This window comes from Euprymna scolopes, chromosome 41 (assembly GCF_053919585.1).
Source record: "Euprymna scolopes isolate OS-2025 chromosome 41, ASM5391958v1, whole genome shotgun sequence".
Classification (NCBI taxonomy): Eukaryota; Metazoa; Mollusca; class Cephalopoda; order Sepiida; family Sepiolidae; genus Euprymna; species Euprymna scolopes.
The window spans coordinates 1,978,646-2,002,868 of NC_136522.1; the positions used below are offsets into that span (position 1 = coordinate 1,978,646).

A 24,223-nucleotide genomic window follows, 5' to 3' on the forward strand; every position below is an offset into this window, starting at 1 on the left:
TTCTTGTAATTATTGAAGGAGACAAGCTTAGTCTTGGCAGCATTAAATGTTACCATCCATTTTTGTCCCCATTCAACTACAGATTGGAGGTCTTCCTCTAGTGTTTTTGTCATTTCCTTAGATAAGTGTTCATTTGTTTTCACCTTCCATTTTGTTATAGAGCGTGGCGTCATCAAATATATCGAGCTCTGAGACAATTTTATCATTTATGAATATAAAGAATAATAAAGGTCCAAGGATCAACCATTAAGGTACTTTTGCATTTATATCATATTGTTTAGATGTACGACTGTCGAAGACAACCTGGATTCTTCTCTTATTTAAGACTAATCTGGGTGCCCAGCATTGCCCGGGTGTTTGGCGGTGTGTGTTTGAAAAAAACAAAACAAAAAAGAAAACAGAAAAACGAACGTTAAAACTAAAAACAAACAAAAAAAAAAACATGTGAAAAATGGCTTAAATAAACCTGTTTCGATATTAAAATTTAAAAAATCGGTGGGTACCCGGGTGGTTTTGGGTGTGTGTGGTCAGCCGGAGTGGGGGTGGGGTGTGGGGGTGCTAATGAAAACCTAAGAATAACCTAAGAATAAGCAAAGTAAAAAAACAAAACAAATCAGAAAAACAAACGTTACGTGAAAATGGCTTAAATAACCCTGCTTCAATATTTAAATTAAAAAAAAGCGAAAAAAAAAAGACATCTCACACCACGATTCGAACCCAAAACGTTTCGATAATGACCCAACCCTCTAACAAGCTGAGCTAACACGACGTACATGAAATGTAGGCAGTTCTTCAACTATTTAAACTAAATCAGGTCATGACGTCATCTGACGCATGCGTAGAACCGATCTCGTCATGAGAGGACGGTTTTTGTTGACCCCCCCCTCCTGTAGAAAGTTGTTGATTTCAGGGTGAAAAAATTAACGTTTTTGGCCAATTTTTCGATATTTTTCGGGTGAAGGATGGAGCTTCAATATGGTACCAAGTTTGTTAATTTTTGTTCTGTCTGTCGAAAGTTTTTAGCGGACACACAAACATACATACATACACACATTTTCGCTTTTATATATATAGATTTAGCGTCTATTTTACATGTTTATTTATCTCTTTTTTCTTTTCAATTCCGTCGTCATCACTTCCAATATTTTCTTTGACCTTCACCCTGTGTGCAGACCCTGATACCTCAACTGTTCTGCATCTACTAACGCAAGAACTTTCATTTCAACATTGTCATACAATTGAAGTCTCTTCTTCTGCACAAGTCTTATTATATTGTCCAGATGAAATCTTCCTCAGATCTGCACGAAAATGAAAATTTAAATAAAAATGAACATCTTAAAACTATCGTCTTTCGTTGTTTTCAGTTTAAAATTAATTATTAATTTGAATTATTCATTTTTGATCACAACAGCACAAAATGTTGCTTGCAGTCCAAAATACAAGTGAAAAATCGAATCCTCACTGATAATACATCTTCGTATTCTACCAGTGCGATATTGAATTTTTTTTTCGCTGGTAGAATCGTATAATAATTGTACACCATACCTTAGACCCATCAATGTAAAAGTAATAGTGCCATTACTAGTAACCAGACCTTATATGGTTAAAAAAGAAGAAGAAAAAAAAATAGAAATGTACCGGGCGTATCTGCATCGCTCTTTGGGAAAGAAGAAGGAAAGGATGGCCAGCGTATTTGTATACGCGAAGGGCATCTTGGGAAGGCAGAGCATGATGGGAGAAGCTATTTTTTGTCCTCTCTGTTCTTTTTTTTTCGTGATAGGAGGATATAAAAGCTGGGAAAAATTCCCTGGGGGGGGGGGCAGAGAGAAAAGAGTCGTGAACATCTTCTCTTGAAAAGAATTTCGTATTGCTGACGTTCAGAGTGTGCGGTGTGACATTGGTGGCGAGAGGCCAGGTGTGGTCGATTGGAAAAGAAGAGGGCAGAAACGTGCTGTTGTCGAGAGAGTGACTCCCTCCTTCCCGAACCCCAGAACCGAATCCTGATTATAACGCTAGAGTAACTAAGTCTTTATTAACCTATTTTTCTCTCGAGTCAATTTGTGACCATGAGCTCACTACACCGGCCATGATTCAATTCATAAGTGAATTTCATGAGCTCACTACACCGGCCATGATTCAATTCATGAGTCAATTTTATGAGCTCACTACACCGGCCATGATTCAATTCATAAGTGAATTTCATGAGCTCACTACATCGGCTATGATTATCTGGCAGGGTTCGTATAAACTTGAAAAGTCCTTGCATTTTTATTTTTATCTTGAAAAGTCCTTATTTCTATTATTTCCTAAAAATCATTGAAAGTATGGAAACTGCCATAAAAATGTGTTGATAAGACCTTGAAAACCGTAGTCTTTATGTCCTGTAAAATTTTGCGTTGAAATATTAAAAAATGAAATCGAAATAAATATACAAAATTATTTTCTAAGTATTAATAAAAAATACCATTGAAACAGCTTTTAAGTATTGAAATACATCGAATTCGGCATTGGACAATCCGTTCGCGCAAGGGATTTTTTTTTTTAAATAGAGGGAGGGTAATTTTTATTTGTTACTTTTTTGGGGGTGAGTGTATTGAAATCTCCCTCTGGTTTGCTCTCATTAATCTTTTGGAGCGGTAGTTGCGGCCGCCATAAATAAAGATGATCAACCCTCCCCCACATCCTGGTCTTCTTCTTCTTCTTCTTCTTCTTCATAATAATAATAATAATAATAATGACGACGACGACGACGACGACAATAATAATAATAATAATAATAATAATAATAATAATAAAATTCCTTGTACAGACGGCAATCGCTATGGATTGTAAAACAAACCCAAAATTTTGTTTGGAGAAGGCCTGGAAAAGTCATTGAAAATATACATTGAAAAATTGTACAAACCATGATTACCTTATTGGTTGTGCCGGTCGAAAAGTGTCGTCCAATCCAGCCAGTTTTGAAACAAAAGAATTCTTCTTCCAAAAAAAAAAAAAAAAAACCACAAGTTTATTTTTTGGGGCAATTAAAAAATTGATTTAATGTCGATTTTGGAGTAAAGGAAACTTGCACTCGTTTCTTGTAAAATTCATACTTGAACAAAATCAATTAGCTAAATTCAATTCAATTCAATATTTTTATTTTTTTTATTTTTCACATTCCTGTCCCAGGGTATTGAAAAGTCTACAATTTGCCAATTTTTTGAGACCTTGTAAATGACGACCAAATCCGGACGATTATGTTCCAATTGCTTGGTCGTTATGACACTTTTGTCCCACCATACCTCTACCTGGCCATCCTCACTTGTTCTCACTTCATCAGGCACCTCCTCAAACCATTTTCCAGCACACTTCACTCCAACCCTCTTACACACCTCCCAATATATCCGGAGTCCCATGCGATCGTGTCTTTTGCGGTACTCTCTCTGGGCCAGTCCACTACGTAATGCTGCAAGGTGAGCAATTGACTCTGAGGTCTTACCACAAATCCGACACTCTCCAGCAACTTCCTCTCCTAGAACAATTTTTTTGAACAATCGCGTTCCTAATGCCTGCTCTTGTGCTGCACACACAAAAGCTTCAGTACTCTTAGCCAGATACCCAGCTCTAAGCCATTGCCATGATCTTTCATCAGCCACCTCTGCTATATCCTGGAAGAACCTTCCATGCATTTTCTTCCTAGCCAGTTCCTCTGCCCTTTCTCTATCCATACATTTCACATAATCAGCCGTAGTCTCACATACCTCCACTTCATTGGCCACAACCTTAAGCATCCACTCCTCACTTCTAACCACATGCTCCTTCAACGATATCTCCTCGGTTCTAACACAATCTTTTACACTTTTGAATCCTCTCCCACCATCTTTCTTCTTTTGATACAGCCTTGCTACGCTACGAATGTGAAATATACCAAACATTGCTAAAACTTTTCTTGTTTTCATATCCATGGCATGCAAATCCTTGTCAGACCATTCTAAAATTCCCGCACTGTATCTCAAAACACTGACTTCACTGCTTTCATTAGGTTTCCTCCATACAGTTTCGACTTTGCAATTAGTTTCACTCTTCTAAGATACTCCTTCCTGACTTTTTCCTTCATTTCTCTGTTCATGATGCAAACACCCTCCAACACTCCTAAATACTTATATCCTGTATCTTCTATTTCTTTCATGATTTCTCCATTTGCCAGCACTATTCCATTCGAATGAACCTTTACTCCTCTTTTCATCACCAGCACCGCACATTTACTAATCCCAAACTCCATCACAATGTCTTCTGAGTATGTCCCCACAAGTTTTACCAGTCTCTTCATTTCCTTTTCATTTCTACCAAATATTTTCAAATCATCCATAAACAGTAGATGGTTGAGGCGTCTGTCACCAGATCCAAAGTTATACCCCAGTTTTTCTCTCTTTAAGAGGATGCTCAGTGGCATCATTATCGTTAAAAAAAGAAGTGGCGATAACGAATCTCCTTGGAATATTCCACATTTAAATGCCAACCTGCCCCATCACCTCTCTGTTTGCTGTCAGCACCGTTTTCCATTGAGCCATACTTGTCTCCAAAACCCCTACCACAATACTAGCAACCTTCATCATCAACCGTGTTTCACATATCCATGACTGAGGAACCATGTCATAAGCCTTTCTGTAATCGATCCATGCTAAACTCAGATTCCTCTTCTTCTTTTTTGCATCCTGCATTACTGCTTTATCAATCAGTAGTTGCTCTTTAGTACCTCTCGAGCCTTTCCGACACCCTTTCTGTTCGTCAGGAAAAATACCATTACTCTCAATAATAATAATAATAATAAGAAGAAGAATGAAAAAATAAATCAGAAAGTAAACCATATGGTTGGTAGGTTAAAAAGGTTAATAAATGTCACAAAAGTCGCCTGAGAACCACATAAAATGATTTCATAAAACAAATTCTTTTTAAATACACATGAAAAAATGGATTAGATTCTTTCATGTAAATTTCTGTGATTTCTATACAAAATTCAAGTGGATATTATAAAATTGTGACATTGCTCGGACAGATATTAGAAAATTTCAAAGCAAATTTTATGCTTTTTTGTTTTGCTAATCAAGTAAAGTATAATTGTCGAACATTTTACAATAACAAAACTGAACTAAGAATTGATTGTAGTGGTTACAGGAATGAATTATTATTACTCAAAAATAAAGGAATGTCGATGAGCTTTTTCCTCTCACATTCAAAGGTTCCCTCACTCTCACTCATAACACTGAGGAGAAATGTATTTTTCAAAGAATCACTGGCGCAGCTAAGAACTGCAATGGCATATCACATTTTAATAACGAACAAAATCGAAATAAAGCATTTTGAAGTATTTTCAGATTAAATATTTATTTTTTTGTATTAAATAATCTGATTTTCAAGTTTGAATTGAAAAAGAAATTAAAAAATGGAATAAAATCAAATCATTATAAAAAATGTTTTTTATTTAAAATTTTCACACTTATTTTGAAGAGCAAATGTTGGTTTGACGTTACAATAAAAAAAAAACACAGCATAGTTAAATTTATTTTTAAAGTTCACTTAATTATATTCCAGTTAATAAGCGTTAAAAATTTGTTTAAAAAATGTTAAAAAAATACTTTATTCTTTGAAAACAAAAAAAAAACCCAAAAAACAAACAAACAACAACAATAACAAAAAAAAAAAAAAAAAACCAAGATGGCTGATATGTCCTTAGCATTTGATTTTCTGTTTAAACTCCAGAAAGAAGATTGACAAAGTTTTTCGATGCAATCAATAGCAATGGTGTTAGAATCTTCATGCAGTTGGTTCCATCAATTCTTTGTCCTGGGGGAAAAAAAGAAAACAAAAGGATTTAGAATGAACTTAAAAAGTATTATAAGTTGAATGATTCATCTTCGGAAATGTCACTGAATGAATCACGTTGTGAGTTTATTGCGAATACAAAGAAATCTTTGTAGGCGTTAATTCTTTTTTGTTAAATAAGAATTCCTTTCGAGTTAAAATCTATTGAGAAATACACATTCTGCATTGAGAAATACACACTTTAGTTAAAAAAACCCAAACAAGTTATCCAAAATTGCCGTCTGTTTGGACCATATTGGATATTATCCTCGTCTGTTTTAGTTGCTGTTTCACGACGTTTCAGCCAACTATTCCTCTGATTACCGCGATGGGATAGGAACTCCGAATCTCTTAACTGCATCCTCAGCAGTTACTGCCTTCCATAGTTGGTGTTGTTGTCTCACCACGTAATTGCTGAGGAGGCAGTTAGGAGATTCGGAGTTCCTATCTCGTCGCGGTAACCACCTGACAAAGGCCAGAGGAATAGTTGGCCGAAACGTCGTGAAACAACAAGAAAAGATGAGGATAATAGTCCGCAATAAATAAATTAATAAATAATAATCATCTCAATAATGGCTTCCAATTAAATAATATACATATTGGATAACTTTACGTAATGCTTACATATTTAAAGTGTGTATTTTTCAATTGATTTCAACTTGAAAAGATTCCTTAAATAATATTTAACAAAAACAAAAACAAAAACAAAAAAATATTCACGAATACAAAAAACTTTTTTCTCGCGATAAACTCACATCATAATTGACTTTGCACCGTTGTATTGTGCTTTATATTACATATTTTTTTTATTTTATTCGTTTGAATAAAATTCGTTTAAATAAAATTCGTTTGAATAAAATTTGTTTGAATAAAGTTTGTTTGAATAAAATTCGTTTGAATAAAATTTGTTTGAATAAAATTTGTTTGAATAAAATTTATTTGAATAAAATTCGTTTGAATAAAATTCGTTTGAATAAAATTTGTTTGAATAAAATTTGTTTGAATAAGATTTATTTGAATAAAATTCGTTTGAATAAAATTTATTTGAATAAAATTTATTTGAATAAAATTTGTCTGAATAAAATTTGTTTGAATAAGATTTATTTGCATAAAATTCGTTTGAATAAAATTTATTTGAATAAAATTTATTTGAATAAAATTTATTTGAATAAAATTCGTTTGAATATAATTCGTTTGAATAAAATTCGTTTGAATAAAATTTGTTTGAATAAAATTCATTTGAATAAAATTCGTTTGAATAAAATTCGTTTGAATAAAATTTGTTTGAATAAAATTTGTTTGAATAAAATTTATTTGAATAAAATTCGCTTGAATAAAATTCGTTTGAATAAAATTTGTTTGAATAAAATTTGTTTGAATAAAATTTATTTGAATAAAATTCGTTTGGTTATTATGATGTTTGATACATATTAGGTTGGCAATTGTTTTCAGCGATTTGTTCATTTGTTCACCATGGTCATAACTTCAAATCCTTCTCTTCCGTATTGCTCTTTCCTATGCAAAATTAATCAAGTTTGTTCCAAGGTCCAGGAATTCTGGTTGAGAACGCAGAACTCCTTCGGTTCAATCGAAGTGACACTTTCATGTAGTGTCCACGTTTTTTTTTTGTATGATGCAGGAATTAATAATAAAAAAAAAATCTTGGGAGGTTTATCATGATGCCCATTGAGGAGATTCTAGTGTAATCGTTGGAGCTCAAGAGAAAAGAAGGTTAAGCTTTTTGAATTGGCTATAATAGGGCAGATCTCGTCTTCCGAGTTTGTTGCCAAATAAAAAACCATACAACATCGAGGTGAAAATTCATGCAAAGGAGCTTTCCAATCTATATATCTATAAAGGTGAACGTGTGTGTGTGTGTGTGTGTGTCTGTGTGTGTACGTTTTCCTACGCAATAACTCTTTCAATTTTCAGTCTACAGACTCGAAATTTGATATACAGGGTACTGAGATTTGGGAAAATCTCTGTGGTCCATTTTCGGACAGAAAATTGGCTGTTAAAGGGTCAAAGTTCAACGATTTGACCTTTGATAACTCTACCAAACTCCTCCGACAATTTGGGGTCTAAACACTTGAAATTTTAGATATAGGTTCCTTGGACATGGATCTAACTTAATAAGTTGATTTGAGCCCAAAACAATAAATGTTAAGGGGTCATAATAGGGGTCAAAGTTTAAAAAATTGACCGCTTTTTTTTTTTTGCTCAACATACACCTCCAAACACTCGGGCAACGCCGGGCTGAAATTCTAGTATATATATATATATATATATATATATATATATATATATATATATATATATATATATATATATATATAATAAAATAAAAATTACAATTAAATTTACCAAAATGATTCAAGATGGTAAAACTAAAGTATATTATAACTATTAAAGAATTAATATTTATAAAGTAATCTCAACCAGATGTAAAAGCTCGATAAAACCAAATAGGAGATAGAGCTTATAATAAGAGCAAACAGTTAATAAAACATGTTAAAAAACACTTTGAAATGAGTTAAAAACATATTTAATCTGAAAAGGAAACACTTGATAAGTGGATAGTCCTTAATCCGCGGAGTTTTGAAGAAATACTTTCCTTCTCATCAGAGGGTAGGAATTAGGAATCCGACCAATTCCTTTAAAAAAATAATTACCTCCGTTAGTTTTAAAAGGTTTCATAAAAATAATTACCTCCGTTATCTTCTGGATTCTTGTATCCCACCATTTTTTTCTTCAAAATATCTTTCTGTGCTTCTGTCATTTTCTCCTTCTGTGCAGGTGTGACCATTTCGGCTTGGGATGTCGTCAGGTAACCAATCTGGTCTGGGGTCAAAATCTGTTATCGGCAGAAAAAGACGAGTAGGAAAACGAAAAAGAAAGAATTAAAATGGTTTAATATTTTTCAATGAAATAAATTGTTTTTAAATGGTTTTGTAATATCTTTAAAAACAAGCTGGCATGCGTGCCCCCCCCCCCTCTGGTGCTGCATGTGAGATGACGCCACAAAAAATATTGTAGAAGTGTGAGGGGCCAACGTTGAGTTAGTGGTGAGGCAAGTGGGTATGTTCAGTTGGGTTTGTATTACTGTACACATAGATTCGAAAAAGTTGTCAAAAAACAAATATATAACAAATAAATGTTATCAAAGGCAAGATAAGTTACTTTTCTACCAAACTGGATATACTTTTTGTGTTTTTATTCAATGTAACATATTTATTCAGCTCGAAAAGCATACAGTGTTTACCGATGTATTCGAAAATTCAAGATGGCGTCTCACACCCTCTTTAACACGGTAAGTTTGGGAAAAGGTGTTATAAATAATAAACTATACAAAATACTATTAAAAACCCGCCGAATATATGTCAACCTATGTCACGGTAACATATATTGAGCGAGTTTTTAACAGTATTTTATCTAGTTTATTATTTATAACACCTTTTCCCAAACTTACCGTGTTAAAGAAAGAATCAGACGCCATCTTGAATGTTCCAATACATCGGTAAACACGATAAGTTCGGGAAAAGGTGTTATAAATAATAAACTAGAAAAAATACTGTTAGAAATTCGCTCAATATATGTTACCGTGACATAGGTTGACATATAATCGGTGTTTTTGTAATAGTATTTTGTCTAGTTTATTATTTATAACACCTTTTCCCGAACTTACCGTGTTTAAGAGAGAGTCGGCCGCCATTTTGAATTTTACAATACATCGGTAAACACTGTATGTTTTTCGAGCTGAATAAATATGTTACATTGAATAAAAACACAAAAAAATGTATCCAGTTTGGTAGAAAAGTAAGTTATCTTGCCTTTGATAACATTTATTTGTTATATATTTGTTTTTTGACAACTTTTTCGAATCTATGTGTACAGTAATACAAACCCAGTTTCCTTCATAAAAGAGGATCAGTAGGAGCATGAACGAGCAGAAATAGGGTCAAATGTTATGGGGCAAACCGTGTCATTTCTTTTGCCATCTTGGGGCATTTTCGACATCTTTTGAGTCCCTGAAGACGTAACGGGAATTTTCGCAAATTTATTTTTTACTGTGTAAATCTAGTTAATGAATTACAATTTGTGACAAAATTTCAGGATAAACTAATGGGCGGTTATCTGGCAATCGTCCGGACTAACGCACATACGGATGGACGCATAGACGCACAGACGCCACTGAAAACATAGGTCCCTCTCCGATAAATCGGCAAACCGTGTCATTTCTTTTGCCATCTTGGGGCATTTTCGACATCTTTTGAGTCCCTGAAGACGTAACGGGAATTTTCGCAAATTTATTTTTTACTGTGTAAATCTAGTTAATGAATTACAATTTGTGACAAAATTTCAGGATAAACTAATGGGCGGTTATCTGGCAATCGTCCGGACTAACGCACATACGGATGGACGCATAGACGCACAGACGCCACTGAAAACATAGGTCCCTCTCCGATAAATCGGCAAACCGTGTCATTTCTTTTGCCATCTTGGGGCATTTTCGACATCTTTTGAGTCCCTGAAGACGTAACGGGAATTTTCGCAAATTTATTTTTTACTGTGTAAATCTAGTTAATGAATTACAATTTGTGACAAAATTTCAGGATAAACTAATGGGCGGTTATCTGGCAATCGTCCGGACTAACGCACATACGGATGGACGCATAGACGCACAGACGCCACTGAAAACATAGGTCCCTCTCCGATAAATCGGCAAACCGTGTCATTTCTTTTGCCATCTTGGGGCATTTTCGACATCTTTTGAGTCCCTGAAGACGTAACGGGAATTTTCGCAAATTTATTTTTTACTGTGTAAATCTAGTTAATGAATTACAATTTGTGACAAAATTTCAGGATAAACTAATGGGCGGTTATCTGGCAATCGTCCGGACTAACGCACATACGGATGGACGCATAGACGCACAGACGCCACTGAAAACATAGGTCCCTCTCCGATAAATCGGCAAACCGTGTCATTTCTTTTGCCATCTTGGGGCATTTTCGACATCTTTTGAGTCCCTGAAGACGTAACGGGAATTTTCGCAAATTTATTTTTTACTGTGTAAATCTAGTTAATGAATTACAATTTGTGACAAAATTTCAGGATAAACTAATGGGCGGTTATCTGGCAATCGTCCGGACTAACGCACATACGGATGGACGCATAGACGCACAGACGCCACTGAAAACATAGGTCCCTCTCCGATAAATCGGCAAACCGTGTCATTTCTTTTGCCATCTTGGGGCATTTTCGACATCTTTTGAGTCCCTGAAGACGTAACGGGAATTTTCGCAAATTTATTTTTTACTGTGTAAATCTAGTTAATGAATTACAATTTGTGACAAAATTTCAGGATAAACTAATGGGCGGTTATCTGGCAATCGTCCGGACTAACGCACATACGGATGGACGCATAGACGCACAGACGCCACTGAAAACATAGGTCCCTCTCCGATAAATCGGCAAACCGTGTCATTTCTTTTGCCATCTTGGGGCATTTTCGACATCTTTTGAGTCCCTGAAGACGTAACGGGAATTTTCGCAAATTTATTTTTTACTGTGTAAATCTAGTTAATGAATTACAATTTGTGACAAAATTTCAGGATAAACTAATGGGCGGTTATCTGGCAATCGTCCGGACTAACGCACATACGGATGGACGCATAGACGCACAGACGCCACTGAAAACATAGGTCCCTCTCCGATAAATCGGCAAACCGTGTCATTTCTTTTGCCATCTTGGGGCATTTTCGACATCTTTTGAGTCCCTGAAGACGTAACGGGAATTTTCGCAAATTTATTTTTTACTGTGTAAATCTAGTTAATGAATTACAATTTGTGACAAAATTTCAGGATAAACTAATGGGCGGTTATCTGGCAATCGTCCGGACTAACGCACATACGGATGGACGCATAGACGCACAGACGCCACTGAAAACATAGGTCCCTCTCCGATAAATCGGCAAACCGTGTCATTTCTTTTGCCATCTTGGGGCATTTTCGACATCTTTTGAGTCCCTGAAGACGTAACGGGAATTTTCGCAAATTTATTTTTTACTGTGTAAATCTAGTTAATGAATTACAATTTGTGACAAAATTTCAGGATAAACTAATGGGCGGTTATCTGGCAATCGTCCGGACTAACGCACATACGGATGGACGCATAGACGCACAGACGCCACTGAAAACATAGGTCCCTCTCCGATAAATCGGCAAACCGTGTCATTTCTTTTGCCATCTTGGGGCATTTTCGACATCTTTTGAGTCCCTGAAGACGTAACGGGAATTTTCGCAAATTTATTTTTTACTGTGTAAATCTAGTTAATGAATTACAATTTGTGACAAAATTTCAGGATAAACTAATGGGCGGTTATCTGGCAATCGTCCGGACTAACGCACATACGGATGGACGCATAGACGCACAGACGCCACTGAAAACATAGGTCCCTCTCCGATAAATCGGCAAACCGTGTCATTTCTTTTGCCATCTTGGGGCATTTTCGACATCTTTTGAGTCCCTGAAGACGTAACGGGAATTTTCGCAAATTTATTTTTTACTGTGTAAATCTAGTTAATGAATTACAATTTGTGACAAAATTTCAGGATAAACTAATGGGCGGTTATCTGGCAATCGTCCGGACTAACGCACATACGGATGGACGCATAGACGCACAGACGCCACTGAAAACATAGGTCCCTCTCCGATAAATCGGCAAACCGTGTCATTTCTTTTGCCATCTTGGGGCATTTTCGACATCTTTTGAGTCCCTGAAGACGTAACGGGAATTTTCGCAAATTTATTTTTTACTGTGTAAATCTAGTTAATGAATTACAATTTGTGACAAAATTTCAGGATAAACTAATGGGCGGTTATCTGGCAATCGTCCGGACTAACGCACATACGGATGGACGCATAGACGCACAGACGCCACTGAAAACATAGGTCCCTCTCCGATAAATCGGCAAACCGTGTCATTTCTTTTGCCATCTTGGGGCATTTTCGACATCTTTTGAGTCCCTGAAGACGTAACGGGAATTTTCGCAAATTTATTTTTTACTGTGTAAATCTAGTTAATGAATTACAATTTGTGACAAAATTTCAGGATAAACTAATGGGCGGTTATCTGGCAATCGTCCGGACTAACGCACATACGGATGGACGCATAGACGCACAGACGCCACTGAAAACATAGGTCCCTCTCCGATAAATCGGCAAACCGTGTCATTTCTTTTGCCATCTTGGGGCATTTTCGACATCTTTTGAGTCCCTGAAGACGTAACGGGAATTTTCGCAAATTTATTTTTTACTGTGTAAATCTAGTTAATGAATTACAATTTGTGACAAAATTTCAGGATAAACTAATGGGCGGTTATCTGGCAATCGTCCGGACTAACGCACATACGGATGGACGCATAGACGCACAGACGCCACTGAAAACATAGGTCCCTCTCCGATAAATCGGCAAACCGTGTCATTTCTTTTGCCATCTTGGGGCATTTTCGACATCTTTTGAGTCCCTGAAGACGTAACGGGAATTTTCGCAAATTTATTTTTTACTGTGTAAATCTAGTTAATGAATTACAATTTGTGACAAAATTTCAGGATAAACTAATGGGCGGTTATCTGGCAATCGTCCGGACTAACGCACATACGGATGGACGCATAGACGCACAGACGCCACTGAAAACATAGGTCCCTCTCCGATAAATCGGCAAACCGTGTCATTTCTTTTGCCATCTTGGGGCATTTTCGACATCTTTTGAGTCCCTGAAGACGTAACGGGAATTTTCGCAAATTTATTTTTTACTGTGTAAATCTAGTTAATGAATTACAATTTGTGACAAAATTTCAGGATAAACTAATGGGCGGTTATCTGGCAATCGTCCGGACTAACGCACATACGGATGGACGCATAGACGCACAGACGCCACTGAAAACATAGGTCCCTCTCCGATAAATCGGCAAACCGTGTCATTTCTTTTGCCATCTTGGGGCATTTTCGACATCTTTTGAGTCCCTGAAGACGTAACGGGAATTTTCGCAAATTTATTTTTTACTGTGTAAATCTAGTTAATGAATTACAATTTGTGACAAAATTTCAGGATAAACTAATGGGCGGTTATCTGGCAATCGTCCGGACTAACGCACATACGGATGGACGCATAGACGCACAGACGCCACTGAAAACATAGGTCCCTCTCCGATAAATCGGCAAACCGTGTCATTTCTTTTGCCATCTTGGGGCATTTTCGACATCTTTTGAGTCCCTGAAGACGTAACGGGAATTTTCGCAAATTTATTTTTTACTGTGTAAATCTAGTTAATGAATTACAATTTGTGACAAAATTTCAGGATAAACTAATGGGCGGTTATCTGGCAATCGTCCGGACTAACGCACATACGGATGGACGCATAGACGCACAGACGCCACTGAAAACATAGGTCCCTCTCCGATAAATCGGCAAACCGTGTCATTTCTTTTGCCATCTTGGGGCATTTTCGACATCTTTTGAGTCCCTGAAGACGTAACGGGAATTTTCGCAAATTTATTTTTTACTGTGTAAATCTAGTTAATGAATTACAATTTGTGACAAAATTTCAGGATAAACTAATGGGCGGTTATCTGGCAATCGTCCGGACTAACGCACATACGGATGGACGCATAGACGCACAGACGCCACTGAAAACATAGGTCCCTCTCCGATAAATCGGCAAACCGTGTCATTTCTTTTGCCATCTTGGGGCATTTTCGACATCTTTTGAGTCCCTGAAGACGTAACGGGAATTTTCGCAAATTTATTTTTTACTGTGTAAATCTAGTTAATGAATTACAATTTGTGACAAAATTTCAGGATAAACTAATGGGCGGTTATCTGGCAATCGTCCGGACTAACGCACATACGGATGGACGCATAGACGCACAGACGCCACTGAAAACATAGGTCCCTCTCCGATAAATCGGCAAACCGTGTCATTTCTTTTGCCATCTTGGGGCATTTTCGACATCTTTTGAGTCCCTGAAGACGTAACGGGAATTTTCGCAAATTTATTTTTTACTGTGTAAATCTAGTTAATGAATTACAATTTGTGACAAAATTTCAGGATAAACTAATGGGCGGTTATCTGGCAATCGTCCGGACTAACGCACATACGGATGGACGCATAGACGCACAGACGCCACTGAAAACATAGGTCCCTCTCCGATAAATCGGGGAACCAACATTATTTCGTAAGGTTTCAAATTTTAAAATTAATAATTTTTTTTTTTTGATGATATTCACGATTGAAACATCGTGGGAAAGTCACGGATGAGCTGCCATTTTTCAGAGTAACATATGTAAGCAGAAGCAGATGAGAACCTGACGTAGGCAATCAGATATTGGCCCCTTTGCTTGGATTTGAAACCGATGGTACTGACGTTGGCCTGATCTTTTGTAACACACACATAAATAAATATTACACTTTTGTTATTTTTATTTTTTCTTAACAACTAAACACTTTGCTGTGCCTCGCAAGGTTCACACACACACACACACACACACACACACACACACACACACACACACACACACACACACAATTTGAAGATTTTAGAAAAACAAATAATATTATAAACGATTTTATTAAATGATTAAAATCATTTTATTAAATGATTAAAATCATATTTTAATAGATTTTGGGGTTCTTTAAAGTACAGGATAGCAAATTTTTCATGAAAGAACCCCAAAATCTATTAAACTGTAGACGAGAAATAGCAAACAACTGTGTTAACAAAATAAAACTCACTCTAGGATAGCGATACAAAATAGCTTTAAAACTAACAAAAATAATAGAAAACAAACAAATAAATAAATTAAATAAACATGAATATACATAAACGATCACACACACACATATATATATATATATGTGCGCATGTATGTGTGTACACATATGTATATTTATATATATATATAAAAAAAGTAAGGAAAACATCTGCCTTAAACCACTAACCTAGTTCTAAAACAGAGCCTTTGTTCGATAAAATGCATGCCCATTGGCTGATAGGAAGGGGCGCGGTGGATACTAGAAAGCTGATTGGCTAACTAAAATCCTCAACATATATAAAAACGAGAAACAACCACAGAATTCGCGCATAAGCCTGACGAATCCTATAGTGGATGAAATGGCGAATATTCAGTGTAGCTTAATCGCCATATATATTTTATAAATTACTATATATATACTAGCATGGGTGCCCGGCGTTGCCCGTGTGTTTGGAAGTGTATGTTGAGCAAAAAAAAAAAAAGTGGTAGTAGGAAGGCAGACTCGAACTCGTACCGCGAAGGAGGAAAAGAACGGGGGGTGGGTGGAAACTGACGTCTTTGCTGTTACAACCACCGCCAAACCAGAAGAGACGTAGGTTTAAATTAAGGCTAGACAATCGAAAAAAGGGGATGACTTTTGAAAATACCGGTGAAAAAAGCGACCCCTCCCTGTAGAAAAGTGCCCAGTTGAGGGTGAAGAAATTAATGTTTTTAGCCAATTTTTCGATATTTGTACTCTACAAGGTCGAACTTCAAAACGATACTGATCTTGTAAAAATCCGTCGCCTCTTTCGAAAGTTTAAGGCAGACATGCAAACATACATACATACATACATACATAGACTTATATATTGGTAGCTCAAATTTTCGAGCCAAATCGATTAAAAAGCTTGCCCTATCTCTGAATACCCTTTATGTAAAATGTCAAATGTTTAGACTAGAAACTGTCTGAGTAATTTGGTAGGGGTCAGTTTTTTAAACTTTGACCCCTATTATGACCCCCTTACATTTATTGTTTTGGGCTCAAATCAACTTATTAAGTTAGATCCATGTCCAAGGAATCTATATTTAAAATTCCATGTGTTTAGACCCAAAATTGTCGGAGGAGTTTGGTAGAGTTCTTAAAGGTCAAATTGTTGAACTTTGACCCCTTAGCAACCAAATTTCTGAGTGAATGCGGTATTGTGGTAAATGTTGCCAGTCAAGAATAAAGTCGCCAAAGACTCCAATTTTTACTTTAGTTACAAAGACCCTGCAACACTCCCCTCCCCAGATCTTATAGGGCCTTGTGCCTAAATTTGTTTTGTCTTTTGGAGATTTTACTTTTTAAAATTTTTAAATTTTATATTGGAATTTTTTTAATTGTAATTTTTTCTTTAAACGAAATAAATTAAATATGAAGATCAAAGTGTAGTATCTGTTCCGGCAGATACTACAAACAAAGACCATAAGTGGGGGAAACACCACATATAAGATCTTGGTCAATGTAGAAGCAACCCTTCATACCAATTGTCACTATCCAGCTCCCCTACTCCCGGGGGAGTTGGTCCCCATTTCCCCTTCACTCCTCACATTAAAAATCGACCTTGTGCCTAATTTGCTCGGTGGGGGAGCAAATAAATACCCTTTTCTTGGCCTTTTGGCCAAGATCAAAGTGTAGTATCTGTTCTTACTACATGCTGTACTTATGTTTGTAACTTTGATATAAAGTGGGGGATCGCTTTCCTGTATTAATTTAATGTAAAATGATCACCCACTTTATAACCAGTCAGTCTCAAAGCCATTCAAGTCATTCTCCAGATCATTCAAGTTGTTTTTGAAGGATTTCAGTTATTTTTTAAGCATTCAAGTCATTCTTAAGGTCATTTAATTCATCCTTAAGTTCATTAAAGTCATTCTAAGTCATTTACTTTTTATTTAAGTCATTTCAGCCCATTTTTCGGTCATTTTAGTTTTATCTTTAAGAATTTCATGTCAATCCTACATTCACGCATTCATTCATTACACGAGAGCACGCGACTTTTTTTTTTTATTACATTTTCACCCCAAACAAGGCGCATTGCCACTTTGGTGTAGGGGCTACTATCAGGGGCAGCAACTACTGGGGCACTATGTTGGGATTTGGGCAGCAAGATGTCGGTTCACGTTACACTTGAACTTCTGCATGTCAGTACAGTTAGGGAAGCAGGGACCTAGAATGGAATTCCAGAGTCTAGCAGTTCTGGGAAATAAACTACTGGAGTAGAAAGATCTTTTACATCTAGGGATCTCTACTGTGTGGGGGTGGGATTTAGCTGCCTGTCAGGTTTGTCGAGGGTGTCTACGTCGTGGGGGCACAAGTGTCTGCAGTTCGTCAGAGCATTCACCATTAAAATACTTGTAGAACAGGCAGAGGGATGCAACATTTCGTCGATGGGACAGAGGCTGAAGCTTAGATGCCAGTTCAAGGCCTATCAGATTGGCGACTCTTTTTTGAACCTTGTCTAGGAGCGAGAGACTAGTAGCAGATGTACCAGCCCAAATGTGACAACAATACTCCATACATGGGCGAATGGTGGCTTTATAGAGGTACAGGATACTTTCAGGTGTCAGTAGTTTTCTAGCACGGTAGAGAGAGCCTACCTTTTTCGCAGCGGCCCTGGCAATGTTATCAATATAATTATTCCAACTCATGTTTCCTGTGAACGTTAGGCCAAGCAGTTTGTGTGAAAGATGTACTCTCAGACAGGGAGTCACTGGCCATTGCTATTGGTGGCAGAGAAGGTTTCTTGTAATTATTGAAGGAAACCAGTTTAGTCTTGGCAGCATTGAATGTGACCATCCATTTATGTCCCCATTCCACTACAGATTGGAGGTCATCCTCTAGTGTTTTTGCCATTTCTTTAGATATGTGTTCATTTGTTTTCCTGTCATGCCTGTTATAGAGTGTAGTGTCATCAGCATATATACCCATCTCAGAGGCAGTTTTGTCGGGGAGGTCATTAATAAATATTAGGAACAATAGAGGTCCAAGGATAGACCCCTGAGGCACTCCCGCATTTATATCACACTGTTTAGATGTACGACCGTCGAGGACAATCTGGATTTTTCTCTTATCTAAGAAGGATTTAATTATGTTAAGTATTCTACCAGTGATACCGTATGATTTAATTTTCCTGAGGAGACCCTTGTGCCATACCCTGTTAAAAGCCTTAGATATATCTAGAGCTACCGCTTTGCCCTCCCCCGCTTTTTCCAGTGTTTTGTTTAAAGAGAAAACCCTAGTTTAATAAATTATGATGAAAATGTCTTTCATTATTTAAATTATGTTATATATATATATATATATATATATATATATATATATATGCTCTACGTGTATTGAACACTATTAAATTATGTTTATATATATATATATATATATATATATGCTCTACTTGTGTATTGAACACTATTAAATTATATATATATATATATATATATATATATATATATATATATATATATATATATATATGATGGAATCTCTTCCGTCGATTTTGACGTATAAGCGTCTCAATAAATAAATAAATAAAACTAATTTCAGTTTCGGTGTTTCTGTCTTTCCTAGGACTTGAACCCCGCCAGTGACTTTCAGATGCGACCAGAAGCCATACACGAAAATGTATTTAATGAAACGTTACTTGGTCTGGCAGCCAATTCTTTTCTCTTTTCTCTTAATTCTCTATGTTTTTGTACGCTTCCTAATTCAAAAATTTTAAGACATTGTGACATGTCAGTCGCCATTGTTTCCTGTCTGAAGTAGTTTGTTCATAAGTTGACGGAAGTTAGTTGTTGTCAGATTGTGCGTGAGCTTATCCTTGTGCCTCAACTGTGGGCGGCCAACATGCCTTTTAGCTGTTTGAAGCTGATTGTACAAAAATTCCTTAAGTATTCCATCATCACTCGTTCTGATTACGTGTCGAACCCAACATAACTACCACTGTATAAGAAACGTTTCAATTCCACTGATATCATACTTTTCAAAGAGAACAGCCCTGGTCACTTTGTCCTTCAGGGTTAATCCATATATTGTGCGAAGGCAGTGTTTGTGAAATATGTCCGACGTGAGCGGTAACGGGTCCAAGCCACAGCACTATACAAGAGAGTTGTCAGAAAAAAAAAACAGCCCTGTATATTTTGATTTTAGTTTCTAGCCTTATACCTCTGTCATTCCACAAACGGTTCCGAAGTTTACCAAAACTGACGTTGTCTTCACTATACGATTTACAATTTCATCGTCAAGGGATCCGTTTGAGTTCACCATGCTACCTAAGTATGTGGAACATTTGACGTATTTCAAATTCTTCCCATCTACCGTAATACAATAATCAGGAAAAGACTGAACTGGACAATTTTGTTTCACTCCATTTGCTTTGGATGACGAGGCAGCTGGTGAACTACTTCAGTTTCCTTAATATTTATTGTGAGTTCAAACAATGCCTCAAACAAACTACGTCGATATAACTCCGTCATCAGTGAGTCCAAATGATTTGCTGGCCTCAGAAAACCTATTGACAAATTCTTGCGCTCCAGCATACGATGTAGCGACCAATGCAGCATCATCAGCAAATAGCATTTTTTTTTTACATAGGCGGCACCACTTATCAAGGCCGAGAGGCCACTCAAGGATAAGGGTTAAAGTGTGTACAGTAGTCAAAAGGATAATATAATATTCGATAGTAATGGAAGTTCGGTAAATTTGTTAACTTAAGTGGAACGGCTCATCAGAAACTTGTTTATGTTGGACTTGAAGACAACCATATTATAGACAGCTGGAAAGCAGGAAAACGGAAGACAATTCCACAGGCGTGCAGTTCTAAGAAAGAAGCTTTTTTCATGGAATCTACGTTTAGATTTTGGCACAGATAAAGAGTGGGGGGAATTATTGATAGTGTTTTCAGCTAGACGAGTGTTTCTTGTGAAAGTTTGGTGAGGGGGGACCATAGATTGAAGCTCAGTCGAACACTTTCCATGAAAATAACGATACATCAGAGACAAACTCGCAACATCTCTTCTGTGAGATTAGAGGTTGCAGCGAAGAGAAAAGGACATCACCCACGAGGCCACGAAGTCTATTTTGAACCCTATCAAGGCAGACCAGGTCCTTTCTAGCAGCTCCTGCCCAGATGTGGCAACAGTATTCCATCCTTGGACGTACCTGGCTCTTATGTCATTTATCATTTGGGTTTTCAGCAATGTTTTTTGCCTTAAAGCGCTGATGTTTAAACAATCCACCAATGGTATGGAATTGGAAGTTCACACCACCATCACTGTATGTATGCCGAAGCATTATGGTCGATAACTTCTTCCAATGAAGGTTCAACAGCTAGCTCTGGTAGATGTCATCCACCCGATCCTTTATGATTCGATTGAGAATTAGATGCGCCAGGATTTTACCTGCGATACAAGGGCAGTGTTGCAATAATGCCGATTACCTTTGTTCTTATGAAGGTGCTTCATATCCATTTTTTTTGTCAAACTCGGGAATCACCACAGAATTTTGAATGGAACCCTTTTATCCATGATGGTAGCAAGCTCGTTCCATCAACCGTTACCAGGTGGCGCAACGGATAAAGTACCAAGTAAATCAGTTTTAAGTGACACTCTTCTGGAGATTGAAGGTTCAATCCTCTGTGCAGGCGATACTAAGAACACAGTTGTGAATTACTTAAGACTTTTACCTGTTCAGGGCTGACGGAACAAGAGCATGCTACCCTTTGGATTAAATAAAAGGTTCCGTTCAAAATTCCGTGCAGATTCCTTAGTTTGACGAGAGGCACCTGAAGAAGGTCGGAGATTTCATTAACCGAAACGTTGTGAGAAGAACAGTTCCTCGAATATTGCAAATAATATTGATAAAAATACAATTTTATACTCACAGCAATTTTGCTTGGGAGAATTTTGGCGATTGTTGCATCTGTAATGGCTCTAATTTGTTGGGCATTTAATTTTTGAAGATCTGACGTTGCGAGTCCATCTGTAAAGAAAAAAAAAAAAAAAATTGTCATTTTTGCTTTCGTCGTATAATTGTGATTATATTCATTTTAAAATGAAAATAAAAAATACTGACACAATCGTAAAAATTTCCGCAAACCCCCACTTGGTAACATTGTCGCCATATTGTTGTTTAAATGTTCTTTACATATGTTATATGTGGCATATCAACCCCTTTATAAAATATATCGCATATTTTAACTACCGGCAATCTCCGTACAAAAATTGGGTACAATTTGATATGTTTATCCTTTTCTTTTCTAGGTCATGCTTAGGGAAAAGTAAGGTGATGGGTGGGGAACCTATCGCCATGCTTTTCCCTAAACATGACCTAACTGAAATAAAGAAAGGATTTTTTAAAAAAATTTTGCTGACCAGAATTCAGTTGGCAAAGGTTACGTATGTAATTTTTGAGGCTACTCAGCTTTTTATCCTCGAGTCATTCTCGACTTGATTTGAATGGAAATTGTCTACCCCTTTGTTAACATACTCGACACTAGGCGGCGCTTTATTCATATGACTAATTGAAAAGTCCACTAAAAAGAACGGACATTGATTCAGTTGGAGAATGCGCTTATTTAAAAAAAAAAAACAAAAAAAAAACAAGCGAATCACAATAATTATGTATGATTGCTGTATGGTGAGAAGAGTGGCCTGTGTACAAAGTGCATGCTCGTCATCAAATAAGATGAACAATCTATCCTTTTGAAATTAATATTCAAATAAATATTAATAACACCATTACTAATGTAATATTAATCTGACCATCTTATACTAAGAGCAATGATTCAACGTCGAGCATAATATCTGAGTGTATAACAAGTGGTTTTGTCGAATGAACACTAAAAACAAATGGCTCTAATTGCTACATTCTTTCTTTCTCCACTTTGTTTGGATTCGCTTTCCTCTTAACTTCTAAAGGCAAGTTAGTTTTCACATGAGCGTATTGACTCAAAGTAATAATAATAAATTTCCAATAATAAATTTGAACAGTAGATTCCTTTTTAAGCCGACAACGTCATATTTTTATATTGAAACAATTAATTTTTAAAATGAAAATCAAAAATACTTTTTTTTTTTTTTTTTAGATGGGGGTCACCACTTATCAAGGCCCGGAGGCCACTCAGGGATAAGGGTTATAAATAAAAAATACTTACTGATTACCGACCCAATGCTGGAAATCTGTGCCAGTTCCCACTGGGAAACGTCATCGCCATACTGTTCTTTTGCTTTCTTGGCCCACTCTGTGTACTGAGCTTCGGAACAAATTGACAGAGAACCAATTTGATTGGCTGCATTTCTAGCAATAAATAAATAAAAATTAATATTTATTTCTGAATTTTTGAGTTTGTGTCTATTACTTTCATCCTTTCTCATTTTATGTTGTCTGATCACTTTTCCTTATTTTATACGCTGTCTATCACTCTCGCTTCAGTAATTCTTTCTCTATTTGTTAGTAACCAAAGGTAAAAAAATAAAATAAGGAAAGAATCAAAATATTGGAATAGTTCATTATAAACAAACGAAAATATCACCAGGGTATTCATTTTTATTTAACTGTAACATGAGAGAGAGAGAGAGAGAGAAAGAGAGAGAGAGAGAGAGAGAGAGAGAGAGAGAGAGAGAGAGAGAGAAAGAGAGAGAGAGTTCTTCAAGGTGGAGGTAACATCTGGCACATCCTCAAAGGTTGGAAGTTTAGATTGAATGATGTTTAAATGTCTGATAAAAGTGTTAAACGTTTGACCAAACACATGGATCAATAAAAACGCATGGGTCAATAAAAACGCATGGGTCAATAAAAACGCATGGGTCAATAAAAGCACATGGATCAATAAAAACGCATGGGTCAATAAAAATGCATGGGTCAATAAAAACGCATGGATCAATAAAAACGCATGGATCAATAAAAACGCATGGGTCAATAAAAACGCATGGATCAATAAAAACGCATGGGTCAATAAAAATGCATGGATCAATAAAAACGCATGGGTCAATAAAAACGCATGGATCAATAAAAATGCATGGGTCAATAAAAACGCATGGATCAATAAAAACGCATGGATCAATAAAAATGCATGGGTCAATAAAAACGCATGGATCAATAAAAACGCATGGATCAATAAAAATGCATGGGTCAATAAAAACGCATGGATCAATAGAAATGCATGGGTCAATAAAAACGCATGGATCAATAAAAATGCATGGGTCAATAAAAACGCATGGATCAATAAAAATGCATGGATCAATAAAAATGCATGGGTCAATAAAAATGCATGGATCAATAAAAATGCATGGGTCAATAAAAACGCATGGATCAATAAAAACGCATGGATCAATAAAAATGCATGGGTCAATAAAAACGCATGGATCAATAAAAATGCATGGGTCAATAAAAACGCATGGATCAATAAAAATGCATGGGTCAATAAAAACGCATGGGTCAATAAAAATGCATGGATCAATAAAAATGCATGGGTCAATAAAAACGCATGGATCAATAAAAACGCATGGATCAATAAAAACGCATGGGTCAATAAAAACGCATGG

At 36.3% G+C, this 24,223-nt stretch overlaps 1 protein-coding gene and 1 pseudogene across 1 annotated transcript in view; one reads left to right on the top strand and one right to left on the bottom strand.

Annotated features, from left to right (window-relative positions):
• Nucleotides 1-5,448: 5,448 nt before the first annotated feature.
• Nucleotides 5,449-24,223, bottom strand: part of LOC145266303 (uncharacterized) — a 215,242-nt gene continuing 196,467 nt past the window's right edge. The window contains exons 35-38 of the mRNA XM_080121854.1: nucleotides 22,834-22,976; nucleotides 21,562-21,659; nucleotides 8,554-8,698; nucleotides 5,449-5,826 (exon numbers count right to left, since the gene is read on the bottom strand). Of these exons, the coding sequence (XP_079977980.1) occupies nucleotides 5,732-5,826; nucleotides 8,554-8,698; nucleotides 21,562-21,659; nucleotides 22,834-22,976 (481 nt within the window). The 3' untranslated portion in view covers nucleotides 5,449-5,731. The remainder of the gene's footprint in view (nucleotides 5,827-8,553; nucleotides 8,699-21,561; nucleotides 21,660-22,833; nucleotides 22,977-24,223) is intronic.
• On the top strand, nucleotides 17,284-17,423 carry LOC145266760 (U2 spliceosomal RNA; annotated as a pseudogene).